The following is a 12,427-nucleotide window of genomic DNA, read 5'->3' as shown; positions in this document are numbered from 1 at the left end:
CTCTTGCAATTGTTTTATAATTTCTAAAAATGTTATTCAGACTATTTTTCATAATGCCTTGCCTGTAAAGCTTTAGTTACCATGTGTCAAACTGTATAAGCCTGAGGAGGAACCATAAAATCCTCTAAAAATTATCTGATAATTTTTTTGTACATAAAATGTCAGAAATATAAACTCAGATATCTCATCTACTGCATGGCTAGAAGTGAGCACTGACTCCCCTTGGAAACTGGCAATTGCTCCTCAATGGTAAGATTACTTTTTCTAGGCCCGTGGGGCCACGAGATAACAGACTTTACAGTCATGACATTTTTATTTATAGAACACAGGCACTGGTACAAGGCTGAATCTGGTCTGTCCTGGGTGTCAGACCACGGTAATATAGCTGGCTGTGAGGGTCAGAATTCTGCATTTAGGAGTAGTAGGAAAAGTCATTTCTGTGACAATTTGATTTTTTAACATTTTGATTTTCTCTGGCTTGTGGTTTGGAATGTTGAAAGTAATCCTGGTAGAGATGGATTAGTAGGTTGTGCAGTTCCACACATGGTAGCAATAAGGGAAGATGTAATTAAGACAGGGCTCAGGCAGTTTTACCTGCTATGTAACCTGACCCTTAACCTACACTAGCCCTTCCACCGCTCATACCAGTAACACTGACACCTTTGGTGGTGAATTATAGCCAAAGTATACTAGTGTACAAGCAGCCTTGAAATTGTTCATGCATACAGCAGGGCATGCTCGATTAATATTGTAGTCTTGGGGACATATACTCCTCACTATGGCATTTTGTATAACTATTCATTTCCACATTAATAGTACGTAAGTTTAGATGACACAATAGTATGAACATCTGAGCCCTGTCTACATTACAGTGACCACTTACTACCACTGGGGAAGCCACACAAGTGGGGAAATATGGTTACAAGGTTTGCTAATGTGGCCACGGTCCAGCTGACTTCAGTGTGAGTTGTATTATAATCTGTTTCTTGTTACTGTCAGACTCTCAGCTGTACAAGTGAATGTCATTTGCCCACTGCATGTGTTCTTTTATTCTAACAAAAGAAAAACTTCAATACATTTTCCTTAAAAAAACACTGTTGAGAGATTTTTCCATTCTTGAAAAATGGCTTCACAATATCCCTGTGGAAGCCTGAAAATGAAACATTTTCTCACCGAAAAGCTTTTTTCCTCCAGCTCTCTTTCTCTCTAACACACACTTATTACTGGAGGGTTGCTCAGAAGTTACTCGGCTGTTGCCAGTGATTTTAATATTTTTTATTAGAAAAATAAGTACAAATAAAACATTTCACTTTGGAAATAAAACAACATTACACAACATTGCAAAGTTTGCAGACAGACACATAGAAAAAGGTTGGTGAAATTCTGAGTCTACCAACCTTATTAACTTCTCTTACATCTTTTATTAAGATATTTTTCTTTGTATTCAGCAATGGAAATTATCTTCTGCTGCTAAATAAAGATTTCAGGTAAAACCCTGGCCACAGTGGAATTAATGGGAGCTTTGCCATTGATTTCAATGGGGCTAGAATTTTACCTGTTATTTACATATTTAATTAATCCATCCTCTAAATCCTAATCCTTACCAGATTTGTTTTCCCAATAAGGTCAAGTATTTTCTTGTTAGTTTTATGCATATGTATTAACAAATTGCTTGTCAGGGAAGATATTGTTTGCTTTATTAGCCTCATTCATAAATTGCCTATATTTTCTCTTAACTGATATGTAAGCATTAAGATATGCAAATTCTAAAGTGTACTATTGAATGAAAAATATCCTATGTGATGGGGAAAAAAGCCCAAAACTATGTGTCTGACTCTGAACTAATCTTATTTTGTTCACCTTCAGGGCATATTGCAAGGCTCATTTATTATCTCTGGTTCTGTGTGAGGAAGGGGCTAGATGGGGCGCTTGTCTGTGGAGGGAGGGATGTTTTATGGTAGTAGGTTAGCTGCTGGTATTACTTTGATTAACTGTATCTTTAATTTGTGTCAAAGGTGCTTAGCCCATAGGATAATTGCTCTTTTAGAAAACTGGTTAGTCTCCTAGGTGCCACTAGTACTCCTTTTCTTTTTGTGAATACAGACTAACACGATTATAAATACAGTATTTCTGTGCAGTAGTTTCTTTAAGGGATACTAATGCTTTAAATCCTACAGCATGGGTGAAAGCCAACATGTAACCATTCAGGGTTTTAGATAAGATTACATTTACACAAATACATTGGCAACAGGGACTGTGTGGTTCAAGGTATTGAGGTATGGAGCTTTTTACCTCTAGCTCAGTGGTTCCAGTGTGATTGTAGCTGGTAATGACTCCAAGCTGTTAACAGCTGACGGTGGCCTATGTGAAATGACTTTTGTGATGTCAGACCAACTGGGAACAAATGTCCATTTTACACCCAACAGTAACTGGAACCCTTTTTAGCAGTTTCATCAGAGTTCAATAGGCACAGAGACTGAATAACTATCATCTCACCCATCGAGATGGCCTTGCCAAGATGGATCAGGGTTGAGGCACATTCTCTGGGCAGTACAGGGCAGCATTACTGCTGTGTTGTAGAAGTTCTGTGGATAAAGAGCCACCAGTGGTGTCAACCTTACACCTTTCACAGACTCCTGGCATTTAAGGTAGAACAATTTGCTTTTCTTTACTGGATATTTTCTGTTTTAAATTGCCCTTTGAAGATGAGAAGTATATGCCCTTCACTATAAAAAACATCAGATTTTTTTTAACTTTCATCTGGATACTTGGCTTATGATGTTAGAAATTAAGTAATAAAATGGTAAAAACTGCCAAACTGCAGGTTGGAAAAATATACTCAACAAGATCTCTCTGGCTAAAATACAGTTATAGCAAAAGGATCATGCTTAAAATGTCACTGTGTTAGGTAAAAATCCAACTTCAACAGCTGCAAGGGGTTAAAAAGATTCAAGAGAAGATTTGCGGGTGAGCGGTGCTGTTCTTCGTAGGTCTAACAACTGCTTTCTTATGACTTACATCTGCTTTAGCATGTACTACCCACCTTGTGTACATTTTTAACCTGTCAATGAGCACACCTGCTCACGTCACATTTTAAATTGCAAATGGAGGCTGGAATAAAGGGTGGATCCTCTATAGAATTTAAATACAATCGTAGTCATTTATGGATTTTGACTAATTCTGTAATGTCATACAACATGATAAGTTGATAAGTAATAGGACACTGAAGGTTTTAATGCAAATGGGCTAAAACCTACTCAATAGTTTTCTTTAAGTGATCAAGGGCAGTGGGTTGTTTTTAAACAGCAATTCTGTTTCAACACCAGCTCCTGCACACATTATCATGGTTCATTCTCTCTCTTCTCATACACACACACACACACTCACTCTCCCTCTTCTTCTCCCACTCACTGTTCCTGTTCTCCTCTTCTCCCATTTATTGGGATTCTTCTAGATCCTCTCTTTGCTTTGGGCTCAGTGCATCACCACAGAAAGCAGAACTCTTGCAGCTAATCAGCACACGTGCTATTTGGTTTTCACACTGTCAGCTACACAGCCCCATCAAGTCTCTCTCCTCATTTTCTTCCTCTTCCGCCTCTCCTTTTTACCAGGTACATCTGCCATACAAACAGCAGCACTGATTATAAAAAGCTTCCACACCAAAATCATGTTGCTGGACAAAACCCAAACAATTTCCAACGTATGATCCTTCTTGTTGTTCATATGTATTTCTCAATGGACACCTGCTTACCAGGCCTGAGCCAATGCCCACTAAAATAAATGGAAGGACTTTCAGTAACTTCAGTGTGCTTTGGATCAGGTACATATCTATCACTGTCACCCTGTTTCATTTAAAAAAAAATCCTGCAGAGGTCCTGATCCTACTCCTATTGAAATCAATGGGAATTTTGTCATTAACTTCAATAGGAGCAGATGCAGGCCTTGTCAAAGAACAGCTGATTAAACAATGTTATTGTGCTTTTCTATAAAAGTGAACATATACATCTAAAGAAAAAGGCCATTAACATTTTAGTTAAAAAAATTAATGAATAAATAAATAAATGGATAAACACTCCTGGGATTACCAAAAATTCTGAAATCACAGTTCTTTAAAGTGCAAAAATAATCACTTACCATTATGGGGTAAATTGTTAGCAGGGTGCTCGGGTATTTTGAAAGAGGTACAGATAGCATGACTACTGTGTTTCATAGATATCAGCTCCCTTGGACCTTCCTCTGTTCTCATTTCCCAACCTTGCTGAGGCTTTAAGGATAAATATGAAATAATATGCTTAACTAAGCGTATAAGTTAAATGAGGTATATGCAAGTATAAAATATGAAAAAAATGCAAATATAATAAGCAATTCAAGTATTTAAAAGAAACATAGGACAAATCTAATTTTAAAAGGATTAGACTTAGCAGCATGTCATCTACCCAGCTACTATGTTTGTTTTAGACAAGAGTCAAGTGTTATAACCTTTTCTCATCGCTACCTTTGCCCTTATTATCCTCAGTGCATGGAAGAGGAGTAAAATGCTTTCAGGGAGAGCTGTAGAGCAGTCCAATTTTTGTCCACAATCCTGCAAGTTGATAACTGGCAACAGTCCACAAAACTCACTGAGGAGGCACAGAGATTCTCATGAGCAGCTATATCTGGATCTCGACTTGTACGTTTACATTATTTATATCTATTTCTGTATGAATAACTTGCACAGCAGCCAGCATCAACATTTGGGATTAGCCTGAAAACCAGTTTTTGCCACTTTCTCCCCCAAGTGTAACCAACTTCTGTTCCCCATGATCACACCAGTATACATAGGGCAGGCCTAAGGATTCTGGAGTGATTTATGAAGGTAGTTCTTGGAGATACATGCCAAACTTAAGTGACTAAATTGACACCAATGTTTGTGTGTATGAGAGCTCTTTTAGTTCTCCAACCTCAAAGCTTCCTGCTGCAAAAGTGGAGTCTAGCTGCTTGTTCCTTCCAAGTCTAGGAATCATGTAACACTGGTTTATGTTTCCAAAGCTATCTTTGCAGCAACACAGTGGACAGCTGAGGATTCCCTTGCATAGGGGAAGCCTCAAGTGGTGTTGAGTTATCATAACTGGATCTAGGGGTGTGTAGGATCTCAAACAGGTTAATGCTCAGGGTAGCTAGCCCGCTGCAGTTACATTTGTATTTTTAGCAGGCTAGCTCTATCACAGCTAGCGCGGATATGTCCACTTGGGCTAGAAATTACACCTTTCAGCTCCAGAGTAGACATCCCTTAAGTCACCTCCTCACCTTGCAACTGCCAATGTAGGGGACATGTTGAGGGGAAAGGGCATGGCTGTACTCCAGAGATTCCTGGCTGTTACAATGACCCTTTGGGGACCAATACCAGATGACATAAATTGGAGCACTCTAAAGGTTGCTCTAATGTAAGCTGGGGACAATATCAGACACTGCAGCCCAAGCAGTTGAGGGAGCAAAAAAGTCCCAAAGGTTAGGTCTTGCATACACAATCCCACAGATGGACTCTTATAAGGTGTGTGAAAGGCCAAGAATATTGTACTGCTGTAAATGTTCAGAGTTAATTTACTAAGTCCAGGTGTCTGTTGTTAAAGTCAATTAAAAACTCAATATATTTTGGTTGGTTTTCTCCACATCCCTTTCCTCAGAGTAGCAAGTACTTTTCAGACTGGTGGGCGAACCGGTACTCTCACTTCATAGTTGTGACTTTTAACACCAACCATACCAAGTGTGCTGAGATGACATTCTCCTCACCCTGCAGGGCTCTCTATGGGAACTCTCGCTGTGTAAACTTGTAAATGGCAGAATCTTAATTGGTGTTCCTGTTTAATCTTAATTGGTGCCCAAGGTCTCATCTATACTATGGAAAATTCTGTCAGGTGACCTGGTTACAACACTGCAGCCCCCCAATTCAGTTAAAACCCAGCTCAGGATTGCAGTGCAGACAGAGCTGAAGTGTGTTTTAAACATGTCTCAGAAACATGTTACAGCACTGGATTTTCCACAGTTAACACAGCCTGTTCCTATCTACACTGCAATACTGAACTATTTTATAGCCATGTTAGGGGAATACCATGTTGTGACAGGGTCCCCTTGACAGTATACTTGCAACTTTTTGGGGGGGGGGGGCCTCTGATCCTCACAGCAGAGAAGACTATCTACATCCATTTTTAGCAATTAAACTCAAAGGTGTCACTTCAGCTCCACCCAAGTTTTCCTGGGGTTCTACTTTCTTTCTTGCCATTTCAGAGAGACAGGAACAAATTTCCTCTCTGCCTTTTGGCAAGTCCTAAGCAGCACTGAAGACCCAGTATCCTTTGTTAGAGGAGGCTGGGGATAGCTTTCTCTAGAACCATGTGCTGATGTAATGGATCTGCGGGTCCTTTTTCTATGGAAACTCTCTTTAGAGCCTCTGACTTGTGTTCAAGCAGCCCAAGTGGGATCTAATAGACTGGTCTGAGAGAGCTGCCTGCAAAGAGCTCCGAAAGCTCTTCTCCATCCACTCTCAAAGAGTCCTGCCTGGACTAGTTGATAAACTTGGCAGCCTTTGCCTGGGTTTCTAGTAGGAGAAGGAGTTTAGTCAGCAAGCATTGTGCCTTGGGTTGTCTGCCCAAGTTGTGAACGTCAGTTTAACTGAATGCTCTCATTTGAATATGTACCTGTGAACAAAATGGGAAGGTGTGAAAATAGGTTTCTTGTGTTTGCTGTGGACTTTGATCAGTTAGGGCTCAGACATTCTGGAATGTCAGCCTCAGTAGGAGTGCTTTTCTGCAGCATGGCAAACAGACTGAACACTGATTGCACGTAACAGCACCACCACACTGCTGATAAACTCGCAGAAATCAGCTGACTTCAGATTTATGAGGCTGGATTGCAACTAGTCCCCAAAAGTAAACACACGGCAGTGAGAGGAGGAGGAATTGGCACAAGGAGCCTTTTCCTCCCACTGTGCCCTTGGGTCAGTCCTAGCATGACATGGGAATGCAGTGCCTGTGCCCACCTGCAGCACTAGATACCCCAAACAGGTCGCGGAGGGGTGATCTCACCGTCCAACCCAGGCTCTCCCTTGATTGCTTTTCATTGAACGTGGCAATGCTCACACATTCACGTATGTCATTCCCTCACCTTCTCTCTCTCTGGTCCTGTGCACGTCTCCTCCTCTCCCAGCCAGTTTCCCCACTCCTCTGTGGGAGCATTCCAATCGGAATTGAGGTCAATTGCTAAGGGATCATCTGTTAATATAACCACATGAATGAATTACATTCAAATCTATAATATTACTTCCTCGGCCTGTACTAGCAAAACAAACATTACGTAAAACATCTAACATCTCACCGTCTGCACAAGGGAATGTGTGTATTTGTATCGTATTAAAAGTGTGTATCAATTGAAGGGATTAAAGGGATGTGTAACAACAAGGGATTAAATTCTTCAGGCCAGAAGCACAATTAAAGGAAGACACAAAAACATGCAGACAGTCTGTAAAAGTCTCTTTCACCATCCCCTTTGGGAAACAGGCTTTACAAAACCTGATATTAACAGAAATGTTTTCAAGGATTTTTTTTTTTTAATTTCATTGAGAACATTTTATTTTTAGGGGATTCCCTGAAGTGTTTGCAGAGACTGCAGCATGATGTTAGTGCAGGGGCTGGCACTGCGATGTGGTCCACATCTTAACAGACAGATTGTTTCCTGGACTATCTTCTCTTCCATTCACAATGGTATAGATTCCCTGTAGCAACTAAAGCAATTGCTCTGAGGGAATTGTAATATTAGGAAAGGATTTAGGCATTTGTAAATGTCCTCAATGCAATGCATCTTTTCCTTTTCTGAAAGAAATTTAGTCACTCTCTTGATTTCATCTCCCTTTTCCATCTATTCCAGTGGGCCGCATGCGGCCCATGAGGGTAATCCGCTGGCGGGCCGCCAGACTGTTTACATTTGCACAGCCTCCCCCAGCTCCCAGTGGCCAAGGTTTGCCATTCCCGGCCAATGGGAGCTACGGGAAGCAGCTCCCCATATCTGATGGCCTGCCAGTGGATTATCCTGACGGGCTGCGTGCGGCCCATGGGCCACAGGTTGCCCATCACTGTTCTATTCTGTTTCTCATAGTTGTAAATAAAGAGAAGTAGCTGCAGCATCATGAGCCAGATTTACAATGTTATTCAGGAGCCTAAAGATGCAGATAGGCACCTACTGGGATTTTCAAAGGCACCTACCTCCCAATGATTTCAATTCACTGTATAAGAGTTAGGTGCCTAATGTGCGAAAGTACCTTTGAAAATTCCCCCTGGCACCTATCTGGAACTTTAGGTGTCTAAAATCTTTGAAAGTCTAGCCAGCTCAGTCACATGCCAGCTCTTCACAGACTACCAGCAAGTGGTCCACCAACCAGTCTGAGAATCACTGTGCTAGTGACCGAAAACCAGAGAGCAAAACAGACCAGTCTAATTTCTTTGTCCAAGTGAAGGGCAAAAGGCAAACAAGCAGCATAAAATTGTGAAAGTTCTTTTTGATTTTTTGAAAACCCCTTTTCAGTTCTAAAATCCTCAGATCTTAACAGAGATAAGGATTTTTGAAACATAAAAGAAAACTTTTAACCTACCTTGTCTCCTGAAATAACAACAAATTTAAATAAATCCTGAGCTAGCAGAAAAAGTTTCTTCAAACTGAAAAGGCATCAGCATCAAAACACTGCTACCAGCAATAAAAGAAAACTTTCCCAAAAGGTTGCTTTGTCCAACTTAATGCCAATTTAATATAATGATGATAAACTTATTGCTCAACTAATTTTATATTTTAAAACATCCTCTTGACATTCACATGTATTTTCTTAATCAAAAGGAAGGAAACATTTTCTAATACATGTTCTTATAAAAAGTCAATCTGAGTACATATATGTTGGGTAAATGAACACATCTAGAATAGATGAAGGCATGTCCAAATGAATGATCTAGACAAAGATAGTAATAAGCGAACATAAATTGTGAATATGAGGCAGCCATTCTGTACAGCTACACTTAACTTTTCCCTGCTATATTACTTACTGAACTGCAAGTGAACACCAATGGGAGGAAGAAGTTTGGTGGAATGAATATACGATAAGATGCATGTATTATAAACCATCATTTTAATAGTAATATATTAAATAAGGCCCTGATCCTGCAACTACCCACCCACTTGCTTAACTTTAAGCATATGCGTAATCCCAATGGCTCACTTCCCTCCAGGAATGATGTATATGCTTAAAGCTAAACATGTGGTAAGTGTCTGCAGGATCAGAGCCTTAGTGATACAGTTATTACTATTATTTACCTCAAAGTTACTGTCCCTAAATCTGTTAAATCATAAGCTGTTTAAATTCAGCTCACAATAAATTGAATTTCATTATAAAAATTTTCATAATTTGTTAGATTTTACAGGGGAAAAAAAAAGAATTAAATGTACTTATTCTAAAGCTTTGGCTTAAGACCCTTTCAGTTTTACTGCACATTTAGCTTCCAGCTGCATTAAACCCTCCTGCAATAGTATTATAAACATTACTTGTAACACAACCAGTGTTTTTAGATCTGCAACTGTACCATCTTGGGCCATCTCTCAAAAACTAAACAGGGTAAAGCCTGGCCTAGTCAACAATTCAATGGGAGACTTCCAAGAAAACCAAAGTATTTCTATGGGAAGTCTCTGGTGATTCAGTATGCAGTTGTGATAGGGTTTGGGAGTGCAATCCAGACCAGTGAAAGGTTGTGTCATCACTTGCCCTGCAACCTTGGGTGCCTCAAATGCTTTGCTACTGTAACTCGCTGCCTGGGATATTCATAACCAACCTACAAGCATGCAGGTCACACCTTGAGTGTCTATGTATAGCTGCAGCCCTGGTCCAGTAACTCTGACCACAGCAGCCTGCCAGTAACACTTCACAGTCACACTCTGGCTTCCACCAGCCTTGGTTACAACCAGCAAGGTGATTCCAACACGCTCACAGTCTAAAATTCGCACAAAACCGTGTGCTCTGCAATGTCCAGCCCTCTCGTGGACGGTTCAGAGAAGTGATAAGGCCCATTTGGTCCTCTAAACACAGAAACCCCTCGGCTTGCCACTTTAACTGGAGTTAACATTCACTTTCATTCAAACACAGCTCTGTTGGTTTTGATTATTAGTAAAACAAGTTAATTAACAAAAGAAGACAGGGTATTAAGTGAGTTCACGTGTACGAGAGAAAGTTAAAAATGGTTACAAGCAAATAAAAGTGAAAACATGCATCTAAAAGTCTAAAAATTAATCTAGGAAAGTACAATCTTTGCCTCAGCAGGTTTCTCACCTATATTCAGTCTCCAGAGTCTTCAACCTCCCTTTGGTTGAAGGACCCATCTTTCTCAGCTTGCAAGAGCTCTGTTTCCTTATGTCTGTCTAGTGATGGATGCCAAAGATGGCTTCTGTCCTTTCTTACATTTCCCAAAGTTCAATGACTTTGTTTCAAGAGGCAGGATGACCTCATGCTGTTCTTCCCTTCCTGTGGGCCTCCCATCCCCCCTGTATGTAAATGGTCCTTCCATTGTTTTGATTCCACCATGCTTAATTTACATAGGAGACAGATAAACAGGCTGCCGTCTCTCCTGTCTGGGAAGGAATTTGTTTATCCCTGTTTGGCCACAGACTTTAAAACATAATATCATTAACTATCCACATTTCCTCATAATGTTAATACAGACATTTCACAATGGTATTAATCACCAGTGTGTCATTAGCTTTCAGAAAAGACCTCACTCTACACACTTTTATAATACAGTAACATTGTATACAATCAGTTGATTCAATTGCTTATCACTTGAGGTTCGGCCCCCTTTGTCTTTACAGACCAGCAAACTTTTGGAGTATATTCTTCTGTAGGTTGCTCCTGAAAGTAAAGCTTATTCAAGTTGTGAGGGAGGTGACAGAGTCTGGTGGTGAAGGAAGCTCCATGCTCTTTCCTCCCCCACTTGTGTTTGCTGAAATGCAAATTGTTCTGTTTCCTGCCATCTCCTCCCACTGCCGTCTTGATGGTCCTGTTTACTGCTTATATGTAAATATGGACCTTTGCAGTTTTTGCCTGAAGAAGATCGGGCTGGTGAAAGGATCAAATACACATTCCTTTGTCTAAGCAGACCTGTTTACCAGCTCCCACGACAAGCTTGGCTTATACACACTTTAGTCATAAATCTAGTACCTATCTTAATACCCATTATGTGCATACATCATGCAAGAATATTTATGATCAGTGAGTTACTGGTTTTCAAAAGATACCTCACAAGGCATATTTCATTCAGAGATTGTTACAATTCTGCGCAGTGTGTGAATACCGGGGTGCTTAGCATAGGCACAGTTTGACTGCTATATTTGGGGAGGCAAAGCGTGCACGCACACATGTGCACACTGAAGCCAGTTCCCTTGGCTCACTGATTCTCTCCCCCCGCCTAGAGTTACACCGGGGCTGCCAGAGCTGGTGGGGACGGGACAGCCCAATGGAGGAGCCCCAGCTGCTGCAGCGATGTCGCTGCTCTGATGCTGCTGCGGCCGCCTCCCTGCTAGGGCTGCTGCTTCCACCAAGGGGACGCCACATGCCAGGCTCCTGCTGACCCCTGCCCATTCCCGTATCCCCCTACCTCTCCCCACTGTCCTCGACCTCACCCGAACCCCCAGCCCCTTCTCTTCCCCCTTCCCTATCCCAGAATCTTCCCCCCCTTGCACTGCATTTACCCCAGCCCCACCCCGGCCCCCTTGCCCTGCCCCCCCTGCACTCACCATTGTACAGGAGAAAGGTGGGCACTAGGACCCAGGAGGTGGCGTTGAGCTGCCAAGACAGTGACACAGAGCGCAGGAGAACAGTTGCTCCATCGCACCCATCTGCTCCTTGCCAGCCAAAACGTGCGGGGGGCTGGGAGGGAGGAGGAGCAGCATGGGAGAAAGAGCTCCACTCCCAGGCAGACCGAGCAGAGCAAGCCTTGCAGGGCAGCTCAGCGCTTGCAGAAATGGGGAGAGAGTGTCATGTGACCCTGCTTGACACCCCCATACCCTTCGCCTCTGTTTGGGGGGGCAATGCCTCCCTGTATCTGCCCAAATTACACCCATGGTGCTTAGTGTCACATTAGTATGCTTCCCTCTGGGTCAGTAATGAACCAATTCCCTGTGGCACTGGGGGTACTGTGCTGCTAAACGTGCTGTCTTCTGGATATTATGTAAAACCAAGATCTTGATGATCCCTTGTGGTCATTAAAAAATCCCTTGAGCACTTTCACAAGAGCAGGTCCATTAACTATGATTAGGACCCTACCAAATTCGTGGTCCATTGTGGTCAATTTCACGGTCATAGGATTTTAAAATATTAAATTTCATGATTTCAGCAATTTAAATCTGAAATGTCACAGTGTTATAA

General features: G+C 41.5%; 1 protein-coding gene across 2 annotated transcripts in view; it reads right to left on the bottom strand.

Annotated features, from left to right (window-relative positions):
* Nucleotides 1–1,260: 1,260 nt before the first annotated feature.
* The window catches only part of LOC125634605 (uncharacterized), a 35,091-nt gene continuing 23,924 nt past the window's right edge, over nt 1,261–12,427 (bottom strand). For both annotated transcript variants that reach the window (XM_048845590.2, XM_048845591.2), the window contains 3 exons: nt 7,141–7,247; nt 4,135–4,264; nt 1,261–3,617 (listed from right to left, as the gene is read on the bottom strand). In XM_048845590.2, the coding sequence (XP_048701547.2) occupies nt 3,562–3,617; nt 4,135–4,264; nt 7,141–7,247 (293 nt within the window). In that variant the 3' untranslated portion in view covers nt 1,261–3,561. The remainder of the gene's footprint in view (nt 3,618–4,134; nt 4,265–7,140; nt 7,248–12,427) is intronic.

Source organism: Caretta caretta, chromosome 3, assembly GCF_965140235.1.
Source record: "Caretta caretta isolate rCarCar2 chromosome 3, rCarCar1.hap1, whole genome shotgun sequence".
NCBI classification, from domain to species: Eukaryota; Metazoa; Chordata; order Testudines; family Cheloniidae; genus Caretta; species Caretta caretta.
This window is presented reverse-complemented; position numbering and strand designations above follow the sequence as displayed.